Source organism: Melozone crissalis, unplaced genomic scaffold, assembly GCF_028551555.1.
Source record: "Melozone crissalis strain CALT ecotype California unplaced genomic scaffold, PUWL_Pcris_2 ptg000027l_1, whole genome shotgun sequence".
Taxonomy (NCBI): domain Eukaryota; kingdom Metazoa; phylum Chordata; class Aves; order Passeriformes; family Passerellidae; genus Melozone; species Melozone crissalis.
The window spans coordinates 14,946,634-14,965,097 of record NW_026535805.1 but is presented as its reverse complement, the minus strand read 5'-3'; the positions used below and the strand labels follow the sequence as shown (position 1 = coordinate 14,965,097).

The 18,464-nt window shown below is 36.8% G+C and overlaps 1 protein-coding gene across 2 annotated transcripts in view; it reads left to right on the top strand.

Moving 5' to 3' along the window:
* Positions 1 to 18,464, top strand: part of AKT3 (AKT serine/threonine kinase 3) — a 151,210-nt gene that overhangs the window by 67,011 nt on the left and 65,735 nt on the right. For both annotated transcript variants that reach the window (XM_054280516.1, XM_054280515.1), the window contains exon 3: positions 11,795 to 11,920. In XM_054280516.1, the coding sequence (XP_054136491.1) occupies positions 11,795 to 11,920 (126 nt within the window). The remainder of the gene's footprint in view (positions 1 to 11,794; positions 11,921 to 18,464) is intronic.

Sequence of the window (18,464 nt, the reverse complement as noted above, 5' to 3'; positions counted from 1 at the left end):
TATTAATTATTCTTTAGTAGTTAATCTAAAACTAAACAGTGTGTGAGCATTTCAGGTTATTTCTGTAACTGTTTATTAATTCAAGTAATTCTTCACTGTATTTTGTCTGGTCTTTCTCAAGTCACTGTCATAGAGTTGCCACTCTGAAATTCTTCACATTCTTAATAAACTTAAATAGTTTTACTGTCAGGTAAACTGACAGTAAAACTATTTATCCAGTTATCCAGTGGTAACCCTAGATTCTTGTATATATTGACTGAAAATGGTCCTAACAGAAAACTGTCGAGCTTCATGGATTGAAAGTTGAACATTAGACTATGTAATCCTATTTTGACCTCCTTGTTTTACCCAATTCACTTTCTATTTTCTGTTTCACCACATTTTTTTTCATTCACACAATTAGTTTCTTTAAACTTATTAAGAGCTTTTCTTAAAATATGAAATAGATTGTGTCAGTCTCCATCCATTATATTTTCTTGATATACTTGAAGATAGCTCATTTGATGGGCATCATTTTTCTACTCAAAAGCAGTGTTGCCTTGTTTATCTTATGTAAGTTTGTGTTATTTGTGTGATTAAAACTAGAATTTTAAAGAGTTTTCTTTGATTGCCATCCAGCCAAGTGACTTGAAATTTTCAAGGTTTTTTTAAACTTTTTTATTCTTTTCTCTTTTTTTCCTTGGGGCTGCGGGGTATAATTCTCCATTTAGAATCCTTCAGTCGAACTGTTATCAGTGAAGGATAGCTGTTTTCTGCCTGTAGCTTTCACCTCACTTACAATTTCTTAGTAATTGTGGATGTATTCTGCCTAGTTCTGGGACTCTTTAGTACCTAACAGTCAGCTCCAATACCTCCTTTTTGACCTAGAGTGACTGAAAGTATTTTTCTGTTACCTGACATAGATTCTGTTGTTGTCTTCTGAGGTAAAAACCAACAGAAAGAATACGTCCTGGTGTTTTTCAAATGTATTATGCTCAGATACAGACTTCATTTTGTGTCTGGTTAATTTTCCCCCAAATTTCCAACTCCTAATCTGTTCGAGTTTTTTTATTTCCTTTGCTTGGAAGTTTACTACATCTTATTTTCTGAAAGCAGCACTTTAATGTTGATTAATTTTACCATTTCACTACAGTGTTTCTTTATGTAAAGAAACCTACATTTTCCCAGCTCCACTCAGCTGGTTCCTTATCGTGTGTGATTCCATGATGATTTGGTTGTAAGAATGGGGTGAAAAGCTGGAAGTATGTGCTAAGGAGCAAGCAGGTCCTAAGGGCTGGGTGGCATATTTTCCAAATTTTGCAGGTCCTTATGAATTAAGCGTTTGGTGTATTAACAAAAATATTTCAAAGGGTGATCCAGGAAGAAAATGGGGGTGGAGGAGTGGGAGTGCATTTGAAGTCTTTGTCTCCCTCCCGTGCCCTGTGTTGAAGTTCAGTTTCACCTTTAATTTATGGAGTAGTTCCTCTGTCCCAAATATAATGGAACTGAAATATTTTCTGGTTACTCTTAAATGGTTCTTGACTTAATTTCTCTATACTGCATGGATGAGAAGAAAAATACTTCCTGCTGAACTGATATGTTTTAGAGCCAACAGTATCAAGGAGTATTAGTGTCAATAAATTACTTCTCTGAACTTTGCCATGTGTGATATTTAGCCAGCTTGAGAGAAATAAAAAAAGTCCTTGAAGTGGACACTATTTAAATTCGGGGGCATGGGATTTTCCAATTAATTGGATTGCTATGGTAGGCCAGTATATTAAGCACAGGCAGTTTTGCTGCTAATTACACACAACTTCTCTGGAGTATCGGATATTCAGATCCATTTTATGAATATGGTAGGGAGAATAACAACTGTAAAACAAAGCACTGTGCATGTAAGTGACTGTTAGCGTGTATTTCAGAAGGGATAAATGCTCACCATATGGTACAATTACTGTGTCCAAGTTTTCAAATTAGCTTCTCTCATCCTCCTTATTACTGTCTTTAAAAAGAGAGGAAAAAAACCCAACATGATTTATCTACTCTGCAGCAGAACTCTTGACGCAAAACAGCAGCCCAGTTCTGTCCAGTTTTTTTTTCCTAGCATAATAGAGGCTGTCGGACTTTTTTATACTAATTACTGTGTGAGCCTCAGATGAACCCCCTTCAATTCACAGGGCTTTGTTAAGGGAGGAGCTGTCAATGTGTCTGCCCGTTTGCAGCTGTGCTGTGGCTTTAGCTTGCTTAACATTATGCTGCTTTTTAGACTTGACAGAAGGGATTTTTTTTTTTTTTTTTTTTTTTTTTTATTAAGGCAAAGCAGCCTTGTAGCGAAATGGTTTAAGCAGCTGCATTGTGGGGAAGCACAAAGAAGTTATTATTGTGTCTGTTTAGGGGGGTTGGATGGAGGGGGGAGATATTCGGCTGCTGTTGATGCCGATTGTTGACTTGCCATCTGCCAGATAGGGAGAAGAAAAAAATGACAGCTCCAGCAGGGTGTTCAAGAGGTTGTTTGGAGAGACGCATAAACATGTGCAGATGTCGAACTGAATAATGGCAAGAACTTGAGACGGTTTATGATGCTGCTGTTGTGTGTGCATATACAGAATGAATGTATGTGGAGATTTGGTTAGGAGGAGGGTACATATTAATTATCATTGTCCCCCACCGCCTCCTTTACTTCTGTTAATTAGTTCAGGAGTTTAATGTCTTCCCTCCCTCCGTTGTTTATTGCTAAAAAGAGCCTTTTCTTGCAATAGGGAAGAAAACTTCTGATTTTTCCATGTGGTGAGCTTAAAAAAAACCCCAAAGCAACAACTTAACAAATTTGGTACTTGTGGACTTAGAAAGAGTAATGTAGTTATTTCAGTCTCAGACATTTGGGGGACAGGTGCTTTGCAAGTTCTTACATAGCTTTGTCTGTCTGCTGCAAGACTGGTACATTGCATACCCCTACTTCTGCATCCTGAGCTTTTCTTATGCAGAAAGTGCCAATTGGTGATTGTCTTGTACTATAGAGTATGCTAGGGGTTAGAATGAGATTAGCAACTAATTTTCTCTTTTGCTTGATCTTATTTTCAGTTTGTTCTCTGAAGGCAAGGAGCTGGTCAGGCATAACTTACATTTTCCTGTTTGACAGTTGCACATAAAATAAATTTGGATTGCTCCTTAGGAATATAGTTTTCTTTCTTTCACTAAAATCCTTTCTTATTTCTTGTTCAGTGATTATGGTGAGTTTCCAGGATACTGTGAAAGAAATGTGAGAAAGGATATAAGCATAGAGGGAAATTAAGTTAGCCCAGAAAGGCTAAATGAAAGCATTGTTATACAGGTGATCTCTTACTTAGAAGATAAAAGTGGAAACTTTAAAAGAATGCATTTTCTTCTCTAATATTACGTGACATTCAACATTCAGATATCTGCACTGAACTCAAAAATGGAAAGAGTGGTTGAAGTGCATTGTGGATATGGATTGCAGACATGTCTTCATGTTATCAGTATGTATCAGGGTTTTATGGTCATTTGCAGCATGACTTGAATATTATTGGAATGAACCTTACCAGTGCTTGCCACTAAGCCCTTACCAAAAGTCAAGGAACTCTTTTTTTATTGTCGCTTCTGTAGGTCCTTGATAACAGTAATTACTGATGGGAGCATTTGATGTGCCCTTCTGTCGTCGCTGTGGCAGAGTGGGAGATGTCACTTTTGGATTATGTCAGTTTTAACTGCAAATTCAGGTGTGGCTGCCTCCTACCCAAATACCGATTTCTGCATCTGAGCCTAGACAGAGGTCACCAGCACTGCAAATGGAGATTGCTTTTTGCCTTATAGTTAGGTTGTTGGTTCTTCTTCCCAGAATTGTGGTGTTTTACGTGTTCCATCACTGCTGGTGGGAAGCTCAGTTACTCTGGGCAGTGCTGCAAGGCTGTATATCATGAAACACTTCATGCAACCAAGGAGATCTCCTGATGTGTGCAGCAGTAATGGGGTCTTCCAGCTCAAGCACCTTCAGGAATGCTTGGGCTTATCTCATACTGATTTTTGCAAATGATACAGAATAAGTGACAAAGCAAAGAGCTTGACTTCAGTGATGTGCCTTGAGGAAGTAACGTAGGTGAATGGTGTTGGTGCTGGCTTTTTGGCACCTAGCAAGGTTTGAGCCTAGGAGCACACCTAGTGACAAGGAGAAAGTTCAGAGGAGCCATTTTAAAATTATTGCAATGTGCCAGGTTTAAAAGTGAGACAGTTTGCTTTGTGAAAACATGCTAGCAAGTGTACCAGTTTTAAGGGGTGAAAAGTCACATAATTTTTGACAACACACGTATCTGTTAAAGAAACTCAGTTGAATGATAATGCTATTGTCAAACTCACCATATTCTTTTACAAACAATGGACAGTTGAAAATCTCTTGTGTAAACCAGCGTTAGCTGTTTTACAAAATGCTGTAAGTAGATAATATGAAGATGTTTAACTCAACTTGGCCACATGTAAAAAGCATTTGTATTTTAATCATCTGACTTAATACGTTTTTACCAAGTACATGAATATAAATTGTTGCTGCTGTAACTGACTGTCTTATTTGCTCTATAATATATAGATTAATATTTGTATACTTGTCTTACTCTTAAAATGTTTTCAAAACCTGAAAAAGATCCTTTGGTCTACTAGCACTTAATAAAAGCAGAAGAAAAGAAAGTAGTATTTTTTCTGTTATACAAAGTACCACTTGATGCTGATATTGCTATATTAAAAATATATAAATCTTTAAAAAATATATATATTTAAAAGTACTGAAAACATTAGCTATAAAAATATGTGAAACAATATTTAGAATGCTTGTGTTTACACAAATACAGCTTAACACTATTATAAATAAAAAACTGCTCTGAAAACCATTTAAATAATGCAGCATTTTTTGGCTTTTATCTTATATTGCCTTGTTAAGAGAGATATTTAGAAAATGTGAGCAGCGTTCCTAAATGTTTCCAGAATACAGACCTTGGTTTCCCATTCCTGAATAGCAAGCATATTTAGAAAATATTGATCACCTTTGTTGCTCAGAGATGCTGATGCAATAGATGACTCTGTTGTTCCAGACAGCATGTGCTAATAGCAACTGCTATTTAATTTATTTTTTGTTCTAATTCTTATCCTTCAAGAATGAAGGGGAAGTGAGAGTGATGTTGAAACTGGCAAGTTTTTCTTCCTGCTGGCTCACAATGGGCATGGTAAAGGTCAATTCTCAATTTGTCAGGATGTCAGCTCACTCAATATTTCTGGTATGATTTTTTAAAAGGACAAAATTGCATGCATATGAAAATGAACATTTATTTTCCATGTGTTGCCAAAACACATTAGTAATTTTGAGTGGATATTGTCGATGCCCAATTTCAAAACTGCATTTATGTGTGAATAATGGTGTGTCTGTCTCTCTGTTATTGAATACTTTCCTCTAGATTTTTTTTCATGTGTTAGAGAAAAGATTATTAATGCAACAGGAAATCATTGAATAAATAGCAGGGGCTGAAGTGCTGCTGCATTTGTACAAGATAGGACAATGACTCACTCCACCAGTCATAATGAAAAAACCATGGTGGCTGGTGATTTGAACCCTAGAACCCTGGAGTATGTTTGTACATTGCTTTCACAACCTGAGGGGAGGAAAACCCCACAGTAAGAGCAGGGAGAATCTTTCCACTGGGGAGATTGGTCCTCCCCATCATTTCAGAGGTGCACCTGAAACCCTGCAGAGCTGCTCCGTGGCCTCTCCCTGCCTGCGACTGCACCTCTGCTTGGAAGGAATCTACTTTGCCAGGAGGAGCCCTTCTCCTTGGTCACTACTCAGTGCTGCTTCAGGAACAAAGAATCCACTGTTTGCCAGCTCTTCAGTGCATCTGGGCTGGCATGGAGGACAGAGGCTTGTCCCTGCTTTCCTCCCCCCTTGCTCAGCTGAGGCACTTCTGGAGCTCACACCCGAGGCTGCTCCCTGCTTTCTGCACAATATTTACATCTGTGGGGTTTCCACTGGTGTCTGGCCAGATACCTGTAAATAGCTGGGCATAAATTGAGCAGTCTTCTATCTGAATTATTGAGATTTTGTGGACAGTAAAAGGCACTTGAACTTTCTCACCTAAACTTCCCAATTTGCAAGAAACTTAATGGATACCTAGCTGTGGTATAAGCTAATGGCCACATGTATCATGAAATGTTTCCTGTTTCTCAGCTGGGACTGGAAAAATTCATTTGTCTAATTCAAGTACAGATGTGCTCAAAATGTCATTCAGCATTACTGGGAACTGTGGGAAAACAGTTAGTATAAATAAATAATCACTATCTCACAGTGTAAGAGAGAATCAGAAAGTGGTAGTTCCAAATTCTGCTTTTCTTTGAACTGCCAGCAAGTACTTATGAGAGGGCATCTAATAAAAATACATTTTAAAATGCTAAGGCATGTTAGGAAAAATAACAATTTCATTTAAATTTTTACTATGCAATAAGATTTTGTAAAATACTTTGCTTAATACATCCTTATATACTTTAGACTGAAGGACATAAATGATGAGGATTGGTATAATTTTTAGTTATCTTAATCATTCATTTTGTACAAAAGCTTTGAACTGTGCTGCAAATTTCTTATAATGAAATTAAAAATAAGTAAATATTCTAACAGAAATGCTTTGCATTTACTTAGTGTCTACTGACTTAATCAAATAGTCTGCTGATGCTTCCAATCGTGTGTTAGGTAACACTGCCCTCAGAGGGCCAAGGTAAGGAAATTCAATCTCAGAACCACTGGCACTACTTCTGATAATTTTATTTGACCTGACATTAATTACAGTTGTTTCTTAAAAAAATTTTCCATATAACTGTATGATTTACTTTATATAATGTTGTTTATTGCTCTTCGATAAATTCATTTTTTTCCCCATCTATTTATTAAATGTTATTGTAGGGAGTTTGATCTAACAAAAAGAGTGCCTTAAAAAAAAAAGGGAGACAATGTTTGTGTAGTATTTCTATTAAATCCATTTGAATAAGTTGATGGAACAGACAAGAGGCAGAATTTTGTTGTATTCTCTTTTTGGAGGTTTTTTTTCCCCTCCTTTTTTTTGCCCCTTAAATCTCACTTATGTCTGTGTGGCAGCTGTTGCTTCTTTTAAGGAAGCAAGTTTTTGAACTCAGGTTTCTGTTGCTTATCAGCACTGTATATTAAAGACATTTCCTTCACACCTCTGAAACCATTTACATATTGAAAAATGTAGATGTTTTGCCAAAGTGGTTTTTTAAAAAATACATTTTAAAATAATAAGATTAATTTTAAATTACTAATTAATTTTTCAATAATTGCTAGATTTTCACATGCTTAAGGATTACAAATGGTGAGACTAACAACAGCAACTGTGGAATCTGAGGTGATATAAGTTTTTGAAGGGAGAGTTTGAGTTGTGAGGTAAATTAAAAAAAATTGCAAACTTTTGGGTGATACATTTGTCTAACACAGATTTTTTTTTACTACTCATATGATTTCTTAGAAAGCTCTCCTTTCTGAAGCTTCTCAGCAGTAGGAAGACTACCAGCATTGCATCACTGGAATAAATGTAGATTGTGAAATGTCCTGAAGGCAGGTTTCTTGTTACTGGCTGTCAAAGGCAAAAAAAGAAAAATCATTAAGGCTGCAGTACAGAGGCAAATAAAGAGGCAGCCACGAGGGTCATGTTCTAAACAAACCTTCATTAAGCACTCTTTGTTGCTGTTGTTAGCCAGTGTATTATTAAATACAACATTAATTAAAGAGTTGCATGTTACGAGGGTGCTTTTTGCATGAAGATCAGATTGAATTTTCATGTGCTTCATGAACATACTGCTGTCTTACCTAATCTTTTGGGTGTATTCTCTCAGTAGTTATTAAAAAAGCAGACCCTAACAACATAAAATTTGTATTTTGTGTGTATGTATTTATTGTCTGTATGTGTCTGTTTGTGTGTATGTATATATTGTCTGTATTTCCTCAAGTAGCTTAAAAAACTTTGCCTAGAATTAAAATTATGTAGGATATACTTGGTTTTCTTTGCTGCAGTAGTTGCAATTAGAGACCTCTTCTTACTGTCTAATAAACAGATTCTAAAAGAATGTGGTTTTCAACTAAGAAGGGTGTAAATTTAGGCAAAACAGTAATTTAACTTCCATTAACTCAGCAGGAAGCAGGGTACAAAGCGATTATTGCTCTATGGCAGATCCACTGCTTTTTCAAATACTGCAGCTCCATTTTATTAAATTGTCAGGATATCTTCTGTTTTGGTTAGCCTGCCTGAACTTCTCTCTCGTAGAATTCCTTTTCACTTGATTTAAGAAATTCACACGAGAATTTCCTGTAGTTTACTTCTGTTGAGGTATTTAATAAACATTCATTGCAAATATCTTTGAAGTGATTTAATATTGATAATACTGGGAAATACCCTTTTTTTTTAAATACAGGGCTGCTAAGTTAGAAGACATGTGGAAGTGTTTTCCTTTTCAAATACTCTGCTTTGCTCTAGCATTTTTTGTATGGTGAATTTCTTTCAAGGCGTATCAGTAAGCATGTGTATTAAGAAGTATGGACTAAAATATTTTTCTACCTTTAGGCAGGTTATGTAAAAGGAATGCAGTTATAAGAGAGAACCTAGAGTGCATCTTGAGAGCCCTTAACCCACTTGAGCAGCTAAGTGAACTATTCTCTGATTCCACTGTTTAGTCTTCAAAAGTGTTCACCCATTTGTTAATTAAATTACAAAGTAAATATAGGGCAGATGAGAAATATTCACATATAGGCCTTGGAGAGGAACTAGACTATTGGTATTTTCAAGGCAAAACCAAGGTTTGTGTGTTCGTATAGAAAAAGCAGTGCTTTTGAAAAAGTAGTCTGAGCATGACTCATGTTGGGAAAGCACTTGGGAAAAACATTCTTCAAAGAAATGTCTGTGAAACAGATATACGGATCCTTATGAAGCCATAGTGTTTTGCAATTGTTTTAAAATTGCTTTTTCTGTGTCAGGCTCCAGTTTGTAGAGCAAAGACAGAGGTACAGCTATGCTCATAGGTAAACTGATACATACCTGTCCTATGATTAGCTTCTATTCAGAGTTGCTAACTCTCTTCAGAGGAGCTTGAAAGTGCTGTTCTGTTCTTCTAATGGTTCTTCTCCAGGCATAGCATCAGCTGCATAACTCAGCAGGTGATTAAAAATCTGCCCAGTTTTCTAATGAAGAGAATCTGTTTTTGGCTCCTTCTGGGTACTCAACCTTGAGTGTTGTCCTAAGTGGTGAAGAGGGAGTAAGCATCAGAGGAGTGTGTGCTGCGTCTGTGAGGCCACCTGGAAGAATGGTCTCCTTTTCCAGCAGGTTTCATTCTGGAGAGTGTATGTAAGCAAACAAAGGCTGCCATTCTTTCCTGAGTGACTATTAAGTGTACTTACCCTATCAGCCCTGATCCCTAGAGCAGAATCTGCTTATCTCCCTCTCCAGTTTATTCCTTGCAGAAAGGAGGACTCTCTTTGAAACCTGAGCCCTTGGATGGGCTGACCTGCTTTAGGCAGGTTGATATTGTCTCCATGCTGCCCTTGAATTCTTCAGCAGGTGTAGGTGCCTGCCTTCTAGGTGAGGCTAAGATCTGGATAGATTGCAAACCCAGTAACAGGCACTTCCTCTCACTTGCTCTTACAATGAAATGAGAAATAATTTATCAGAAAAATACAGATGATTCTCTTTTTCATCCCTTTAAGAAGGCAACTAGGGTGTTAATATTTTTTAAAACTTATATTGGATGATCTGATACATAAGGTTTTGTTTTGGCTTCAACTATTGAGTCCATGCAAATTTCATAAAATTTGTTGCAGGGCATATTTTAAATATTTTTAAAATATGACTCATTCCTTTACTTAGGCCTATGGTTATTTCATGTTCAAGTATTCAGCAAACTTAATTTGTTGCTCTTCATGTAATGCTGATATAGATTTTCCCTGTTGTTGGTATTAAAGTTACACATTGCTTTTCCCACACTGCATTTGTGTTTCTTCTTCAGCTTACAAAGTATCTTGTACCTGTTTGTTTTGATTTGTTTTTTGTTGTATGCTTTCATGTTAATTGGGATTTCCTGCTGTGAAATGAGCTCAGACTGGAAGTATCAGTAGGGATGTTCCCAGCCAAACCAGAACTAGAGGCCTGAGATAAAGCTCTGCATCAATGCAAATGTAATTAGTGCCATATCTGCTCTATTCATTTAGTGGGCAAATTAAGTCACACTTGGACTTTCTCTACTCTTTCTACCTATGTGAAAATGTCTGTGTAGCAAAGCCAAGCAAGGACCCCACTATCTAGAAGCGGGACTCAATAGAAAGAGTTTTGCTACAAAAGCCAGCCCCAAGTAGCCCAGTGTTAATTGTTCTTTTCTCCATCCTGTATTCCATACTCCCCTTCTCTGCTTAAATACATGAAAATTGGACATGTTAGTGGCTGCAGTTAAGCCATGGATATTGTCAAAATCCTTACAAGCTGTGCTCAAGTACATCAAGGCCATGTCAGCAATTCCCATGTTAAACTTCTGTGACAATTAGTTGATTGCTGTGATGGAAAGGTGAAGGTGCAATGAATGAATTTTTAGATTATCCTTTAATGAAGTAACTTCCATGTTAAATGGATATAAACTTCTTCCTGACTTTTGAATGGCTTAAAAGCTGTGTAGCTGTGGCTAACAAGGTGCTGAGATGGTAAAGGACACTGCAGGCTGGGGCTTAGCCCTGGAGCAGTGCAGCCCTCAGGATGGTTGTTCTGAGCATCCCACAAATGGTGAGAAGTCCTAGGTTCCTTGTTGGAAATTCTGCATTGTTAATACACTTTTTTTTCTGAAAATATTCACATGTATAATGATGAAAGTGACTTTAAATAAAGCTTTAGTAATAGTCATTATCTTGATTGCAGAGCTTATAGAAATCAAAGATGAGGGAAGTTGGGGAAATCTAAACTAACTTGTACTGAAATGAGTAATTGCAGTCTAAAAATGAAATTGTTACTGAATTCTGGTGTGACATTGTAAAGTATAATAGTATTAATGAAATGTTTTACTCTTAGTAGCAAATAAGTGGCATTAATTACGGAGTTGTGTGTTCTATATGTTTGTGATCTAAAATTCCTCATAGATTAAGAATTGAGAATATTTTGCTCGGGCTGGGGTAGGGGAAAGGTGGCATGATAGGTTATTGGTGGACTTACCTCTTAGAAGATAATTGCCTTCTACTTTTTCCTGTTTATTCCTTTTGCTTTCAGTTATATTTTTAAAGTATATTTTGTGTAGGTTTTTCCATTACCCTCAATTTCCTTGTATTTGCTTAGTGTATGTTTTGAGAAAATGAATGACTTTTGGTTTGGCTCAACAGGGTAAGTGTTCTACCTTGTAGCAGTTCAGATTTCATGTGGTCATTAAAAGTAAAGCTGTAGAACTTGGTTTTTTTTTTCCCTGAAAAAAAATTTTAATTATTTATTGTGTAAGCATGCAGGATATTTTAACAGTATAGAGTGATAAAATTCAGAATTATACAACACTAATATACCATGCTTATAACTTCTTATTCCAGAGGCATTGTTGTAGATTCCAGGCTTACCCTTGTAATTCAATTGTCCCTTCTTTTGGACAGAGTTAAGGTTTTCTCTAAAACTGAAAACATCTGAAAAGATTTTGGTATAATTAATGTTTGATGCTGATAATATGATATGTTTTTTAATATTCAAGTTTGGGTATTTTTCTACAGTGTTAATGAACTTTTTTTTTTCTTCTCCTTTAGGAGAATATATAAAAAACTGGCGGCCAAGATACTTCCTGCTAAAGACAGATGGCTCTTTCATAGGCTATAAGGAGAAGCCCCAGGATGTGGATCTGCCATATCCACTCAACAACTTTTCAGTGGCAAGTATGTATTTCCAGTATTTATTATTCTCTCAGCATATTGACAGATTATCTGCTACATATTGCTTCGTGTATAATTCAGAATTTATTGGTAACACTGCAAGTTTAGTGCCATGTGCCATACTAATGCACCACTAATCTTACATCCAGCTCTACAAGATGTATTTACAGTAGCATGGAAGAACCATTTGGAATGTTTTTAGATGTCTAAGTTCTCATTTTTTTTGTGTATGTGTCTAAAGTGTCTCTAAATAGCAATGACATTTGACAAATGATTGCTGTAAGAAGAAAATTCCTGGAAAGTTTAACTTTATTTAGATCGCTGACCTCTTCTCTGTTTTTCATTAGTATCTCTGAATTCACTTGAAAACTCAAATTAATTAGAAAATTATCTAGACTTTCAAATGACACAGAATCATGCTAAGTTATTTTTCTCTTGGATAATCAGGTAATCAGCTCTCCAGCCTGGTTAATGAGTAATTTCAAGCAATCAGACAATTTGCATATATTAACAAAGCCACAAAATGTGTATCTGTTGGATAAAGTGAAGATTGCGTGTTTTCCAAGAATGTTTCTAAAAGACAAATTTGTAGGGTTTTTGATCAGTCAGAGTGAGATTGGTGAGTGTTTCCGAACAGAAATGAAAGTATTTGAGGAGAAAATTAAAGAAAAAAAAATTTGAGGAGAAAATTAAAAAAAAAAATCTCTCTGAGTTGCAGATATCACAGCTAGAACCTTTCAGAGGATTTATCCAATTTCTTGAAAAATTTTACTAAGTGTACTGCAATACAAAAAGTGGCAGTGTTTAGTTTTAATTTTGTACTTAGGGAAAGGGTTCCCTTCATCTTCACTGCTGAAGATGGAACAAGTGCTACTGAGACTGAATTTTCCTATTTTCTTGATAAAATTGTACTTGTGACTGACTCTACCTTTGTGTATACAAAGTAATTTGTGTATTTTATTTGGTAAGAAAATAATCTTGTGCTCCAAACTCTCATCTCACAGCTAGAAGATATTCTGATTGCAATAGAAAATGATATTGATTGTGCAAACCATCTAATAGCATTAGAGGCTTGTTTTTCCTTGTTGGTATTCAGCATAAAAGCAGTGATGTCTTTAAGTTTTTCATGTGAGTAGGAATTTACTAAATCATGGCCATTATTCATTCCTTAGTTATTGCTCTGCATATTCTAACTGCTCTTTTTTTACCAGGAAATATTTTTCTAGATACTTGGTCCCTGGTTTTCAGCAGAAAGACAATTTCTAGAAATACAGTGGGCTTTTTTGTCCTGCTTTACCATGTTCTCCATTGCATAGTCTGTCTTCCCTTGCTGCACCAACTAGAAGGGTGATACAAATGGTAGTTCTGCTAAGCAAAGAAATACATAATCAGCAGTTATTATAACATAATTACTAGTGTGTTGGTACTGGTTTTGGTTGGGTTTTTTTGGTTCCCAGTGGTTCTGTTATGTAAATCTGATATTAGAATGCTGTCCCTGAACTTTGCCTTGATGGAAACGGAAAGATTTCACGTTGTTTTCCAAAATGACACCATCACCACCCCCACCACCCCCCCACCAAAAAAAAAATAAAATCCTTTCTGCAACTAGCAAGTCTCATAGGTCTGATTCTTAGGCTATGCAAGCTAAAGCATACAATATTAATTGAAAAAATCCAGTTTTGATAAGCATGACTTTTTCTGTTTTTCTGACAGGAAAAGGTGTAATTTTATCAGAAATGTTGGCTGATCAGTGCAAGAATAGGGAGATGTAACACTCATCAAAAGAATCTCATGAAATTAGGTGGAGTGCCTGTGTAGAATTCACAGGATGAAAAGCAAACCAGGATGGTATTACACTCTAAATTGCAAGGGATTGTAAGTTTTTTATCATCTATTTTATCTGTCTGAAGATGAGCTCATCAGTAGGGCAAATAAACAAACAAAATTGCTGTATGAATGGATCACATCTCATGGGAAGTACCTGGTAAATGTCAAGAACTGGTCTCATGGCCTCTGATCCAAGAGTTCCTGAGCTGCTGCAGTAGGTTTGTGGCCACAAGCAGCGCAACATATTTTTCCTGTAATAGTGAAGTACGTTTTCATAAATTACTAGCCAGGCAGATGGAGTGTGAGATCACTGTTAATACCATCTTGATTAGGTTGGCAGGGACTTAAAGATATGTCTTTACAGTCCTATCTTCATGTAATCTTTGTAGCTATCTGTAAAGTGAGAGTGTGGTCTCAGTCTACTTTTTGCTCTCCAAATGACAGACATCTTTGGCTCTTGCTTGCAATTTGTTATTTAAGCAGAAAAGGCCAAGGCTGTGGTATTATTTTCGTAGTACTGTTGGAGTTAAACATGGGAATGTTTGCACAGTTCTACTTTGTATGATTCTTGTTTAAAACTTTCTTAGCAACTCTGTAAAGCTAGTTACTTCCATTGTGCAGATACTTTCCCACCAGTGTCCCCTGCCTTCCACTCCTGTGACATTTTTTATATTGCAAAAGTAAAGCTCTTTCCTAGGCGTAGTATCATTTCCCCTAGTGTGGCTCCCTGATTCCTTCCAAGATAACTTTTAAGTTCCACACCTAAGCATTTCTCTTTCTTTGGTCTTTTGTCATCTGTGAACTCCATTGGGAATGAGGAGAAGGCTGGAGAGAATGAAGTTATTTTACAGACTGCTAAAAGTGCTTCCAGTGATAAATATGTCTTTGCTAATAGAGCCTTTCTCATTGAGGAATGTTTTGTCATAGAATGGAGCATTCAGAGGCCTTTTCCTTGGAGTATTCTGGGAGGAAATGTAGGGGGAAGGCATTTGGAAGTGTGTGTGAGCAGACAGACTCTTTTCTTGGAGAGGGAGAGACTGAGGCAGCACACATGTGCCTCAGTCCATTGCCAGCCACCCAAAAACCATGGGGGAACCATGGGGGCCTGAAATGGAGATGAGGGATCTCTCTTCCTTGGAGCACTGAAGATGAAACACAGTTGAGTGAAGGGTATGACAGAGCTGAGCCCTGGGGAAGGACACAGTCTGGCCTTAGGTGTCCTGAATGGACTTCACCCCTCTGTGGCCACTACTCTCCTGGCTTTGGGTGCACAGGGAAGGCAGCCATGAGCACCCTGCCCTGCATCTTGGAGCTGCTGCAAGGTTGCGGGAAGAACAAATCAGCCAGATTTGGTGATACTGAATAGTGTGTAGGAATCACTGGCTCCTCTCCTGTGGAGCCAGCTTATTTTATACCTAACAAACCCACCTTCTTTTAAATGGGAGTTGTGAGAGCTGTGTATTTGAAGTAGGCTGTTAGTCCCTTCATGCTCATGCCTTGACACTGAGACTCACACAAAACTCTGCCGTGGTATCTCACCATGCACTTGAAGATAAATGAAGGCGGTGTAGTTACATGGGTGGGAAGTTCATTGGGAAAACTTAAATCCGGGTGATACTGGTTTGCAGGGGTAAATTCAGAGGTGTGAGCTTTCTGGAATTGTCTGGTTCAAAATCAGTTCAGCTCTTTTCAGGTAGAGAGGAGCAGTTGCAAGTAATCAAACTGCTGTAGCTTGTACAGATACTCTTGATTGACTGAGTCATGGTAACTGAGTGGGTGTGCATTCCTAGCCCACTTCAACTGCAAAATAAAATATGTTAATTTAAATTGCTTTTGCTTAGGCATTTATGCAGTCAGAACCAGTTTAAAAATAATTTTGGATTCAGTTGGTATGACTTCTCTGTACAGGCAAAGGCCTGATAAAAAGTCCTGTCTTTTAAAATGCCATTATGCTTCTTTGAGAACAAAACTAATACTCTGGGTAACAGGATGTATTTCCTCAATGCCCTCCCACCCCCTCAAAAAAATCCAACATGGCCTCATGGTGCTGTTTTCAACTGGCTCACTTCTGTATAAGTGGAATAAACGCTGCTTTATGTGAACCACTTTGGTCTTTGATTGTCAGCATTATTTAGGAAAGCAGAGTGCGGAAGATTTCTACTTCAGTTCTACTTGAGGAAGATTTGTGACTTCACCAATTTTAAAAAAACCCCAACTTCTCACATGCTCAGTGAGTGTGTAGGTAATCACACAGCACATTTGGGATGAAGTGTCTCTAAGAATTGGCCCTTTGCCTTCGTTTTGATCTTTACATGGGGAATAATTGGGAAGAGCTGTATCCCTTCACAGTATCCTTTGAACCTTGGCCAAAAATGATGTCACCTGGAACTTTTTTCCTGTCTTGAAAGATAATGCTTTCTAAGCACTCTGGTACAGCTACCCTTTTTATTGTCCTTAAAAATAAAAAGCAATTTATTATTATATTATTACCATGAAAAGGTAACCTTTTTAAACTTTATTTTGTTTTTATTTTCTCTGTCTAAATGATTATCAAGAACCTTGGCTATTCTAAATGGAGAATCTGTGCTACTTTTTCCTAGTCTTAACTCTTCAGTGGGCCAGAGACAAGATTTTATTATTTTTAGGATCTAAAAATCTTCAAAACAGGAAAATGGAAAGATTTCGGGGGCATAATGTTAGGATGTAAAGAATTCTGAAGATATTTTTTAAAGAAATGTGTAGGGAAATATGTATGTCTGTTATAAGTGAGATTAATTAATGTATCAAAATACTTCAGCATTAGACACAACCTTGTGTGCAACTCCAGAAATAACTTTTCAATGAGATTTAAGTCCATTCAAAAAAATTTGTTACCATACTGGATTACATGAACCCAGAATTAAGATATAACTGTACTTATAATTACAGTGTGAGTTTGATTCCAAAGTAATAATAGTAAAATTGAAAAAGTAATGTTAATTCAATATTGAAAACACTAGTTGAGAGAAAAAAAAATCAATGTACATGTTATATACTGCATTTGCAAATACATCTGTGGAAATTCAAACTCGAATCTATCATGTATAGGAAATATTTCCATCTCTATTGGATGGAGAAATGTTTGGGAGGCTTTAAAATTGCTTTATGAATACTTTCTAGGTGGTGTAGTTGCTATTCCGTCCTTTTGACTTAGAAGTTTGTAGCCAGACCTGAAAGTTTTTATGCCAGTGTGATTATACCCAGCTGCTAAAATAAAACTGGAGTGTTTGCATGAAAGACAGAGAAGGACAGTTAATTTTACTTTCTTCCATGAAAACAAAGTAAAGCCCAGGCAAAACCCATACAGAAATCTTCTATTTCCATTCTCCCTCTTTGCGTGAAGGGGCAAATGACAAATGTAGTGGCACAAAGACATAGATGCTACCTTGGTACTTTTTGAAGTATTGGAAATAAAAGACTTTGCAGCATGGTGAACTGCACAAAGTTTGATCTTTTACATCTTCAAGGAATATAATTAAGGGTGTTTTTGGTCATATTTGTTGTTATATTATCAAAGCACATATAAGTACTTGCCATGAGCCAAGCCCCACAGAAGTGGGATTTTTACCCATACAGAACAAAAAGTCAGTCCCTGCTCCAAAATACTAAAATTCCAAATATAAAACAAGTGACAGCAGATGGATGCAAACAGATGGGGGGAGTATGAGAAAACTATGAGACAGTATTAGCCTGTAGTACAGGCAGTGGTCTCAGCACATCAACAACTAATCCATTGTCAAGGTTAGATTTTTACTCTCATCTCCCTTCTTTTCTTCCTCCCTCCTTCCCTCCCTCCTGTTTTTAAATGCATGGTGAAGGAAAGTTTTAAGGAGGATTTTAAAGAAAACTAGTATGACAAACAGAAAGAAATTAGAAATGCTTTAGAAAACTGATGATGAAATTGTCACAGTAAAGGGATGGGTGGCATTTTGATACTGAATAAAACATGATGACAAGGGTGAGAGTAGGCTGTGGGGACAGACAATGTTGAACAGCTACCTATATTTGATGTGATAGAGCTGGATAAGAAATGGGAAATGCCCAAAAGAGAGTGATGTGGTCAAGGGAACAATGGACAAAAACAATCTATTATGAACAGTTTTGGGAATAGCATTTTTAGGGTAAACCTGTATTTGTTTGGATAAAAGAAGTGATATTAAATTGTTCACATAAATCTCTGTGTGACCAAATTTAGGTTTAGGGTGATACTCCCCCTAGATAGGATGTAGTAAGAAGGAACAAAGCCTTTTGGAGAGCCTCAGAGAAGCAGATTTCCCTCAGGGAGTGGGTAAAGTGAGAGAATCAAAAGGGGACCAAGCAAAGGGTGTGTGTATGGCTACACACGTATGTTTGTTCTTATGTGTAAAATCCATGGACTTTCATGTGTGTATGAGCAAAAATCTGTGTATTTGCCTCTGTGTTATGAAAATGATCTATTAGTTCTGCTATTTGTCAACTATTTGTCTGACAAAAAGGTCATGAGAGAAGTGTGGATTTGGAGTGCAGAGTAGCAGCAACAGAAAAAGGTATTTGTAAGGAGTGTGTTAATTGATTTTGATATGAAAGGAAAATTAGATTAGCAATTAAATAGGCAAAGGTTGGGACAAAATTGTTTATTTTGTAAAGGAAAGACCAAGAGAAAAATAAGAAATCAAGGTTAAATTATTATGCAAATAGATAG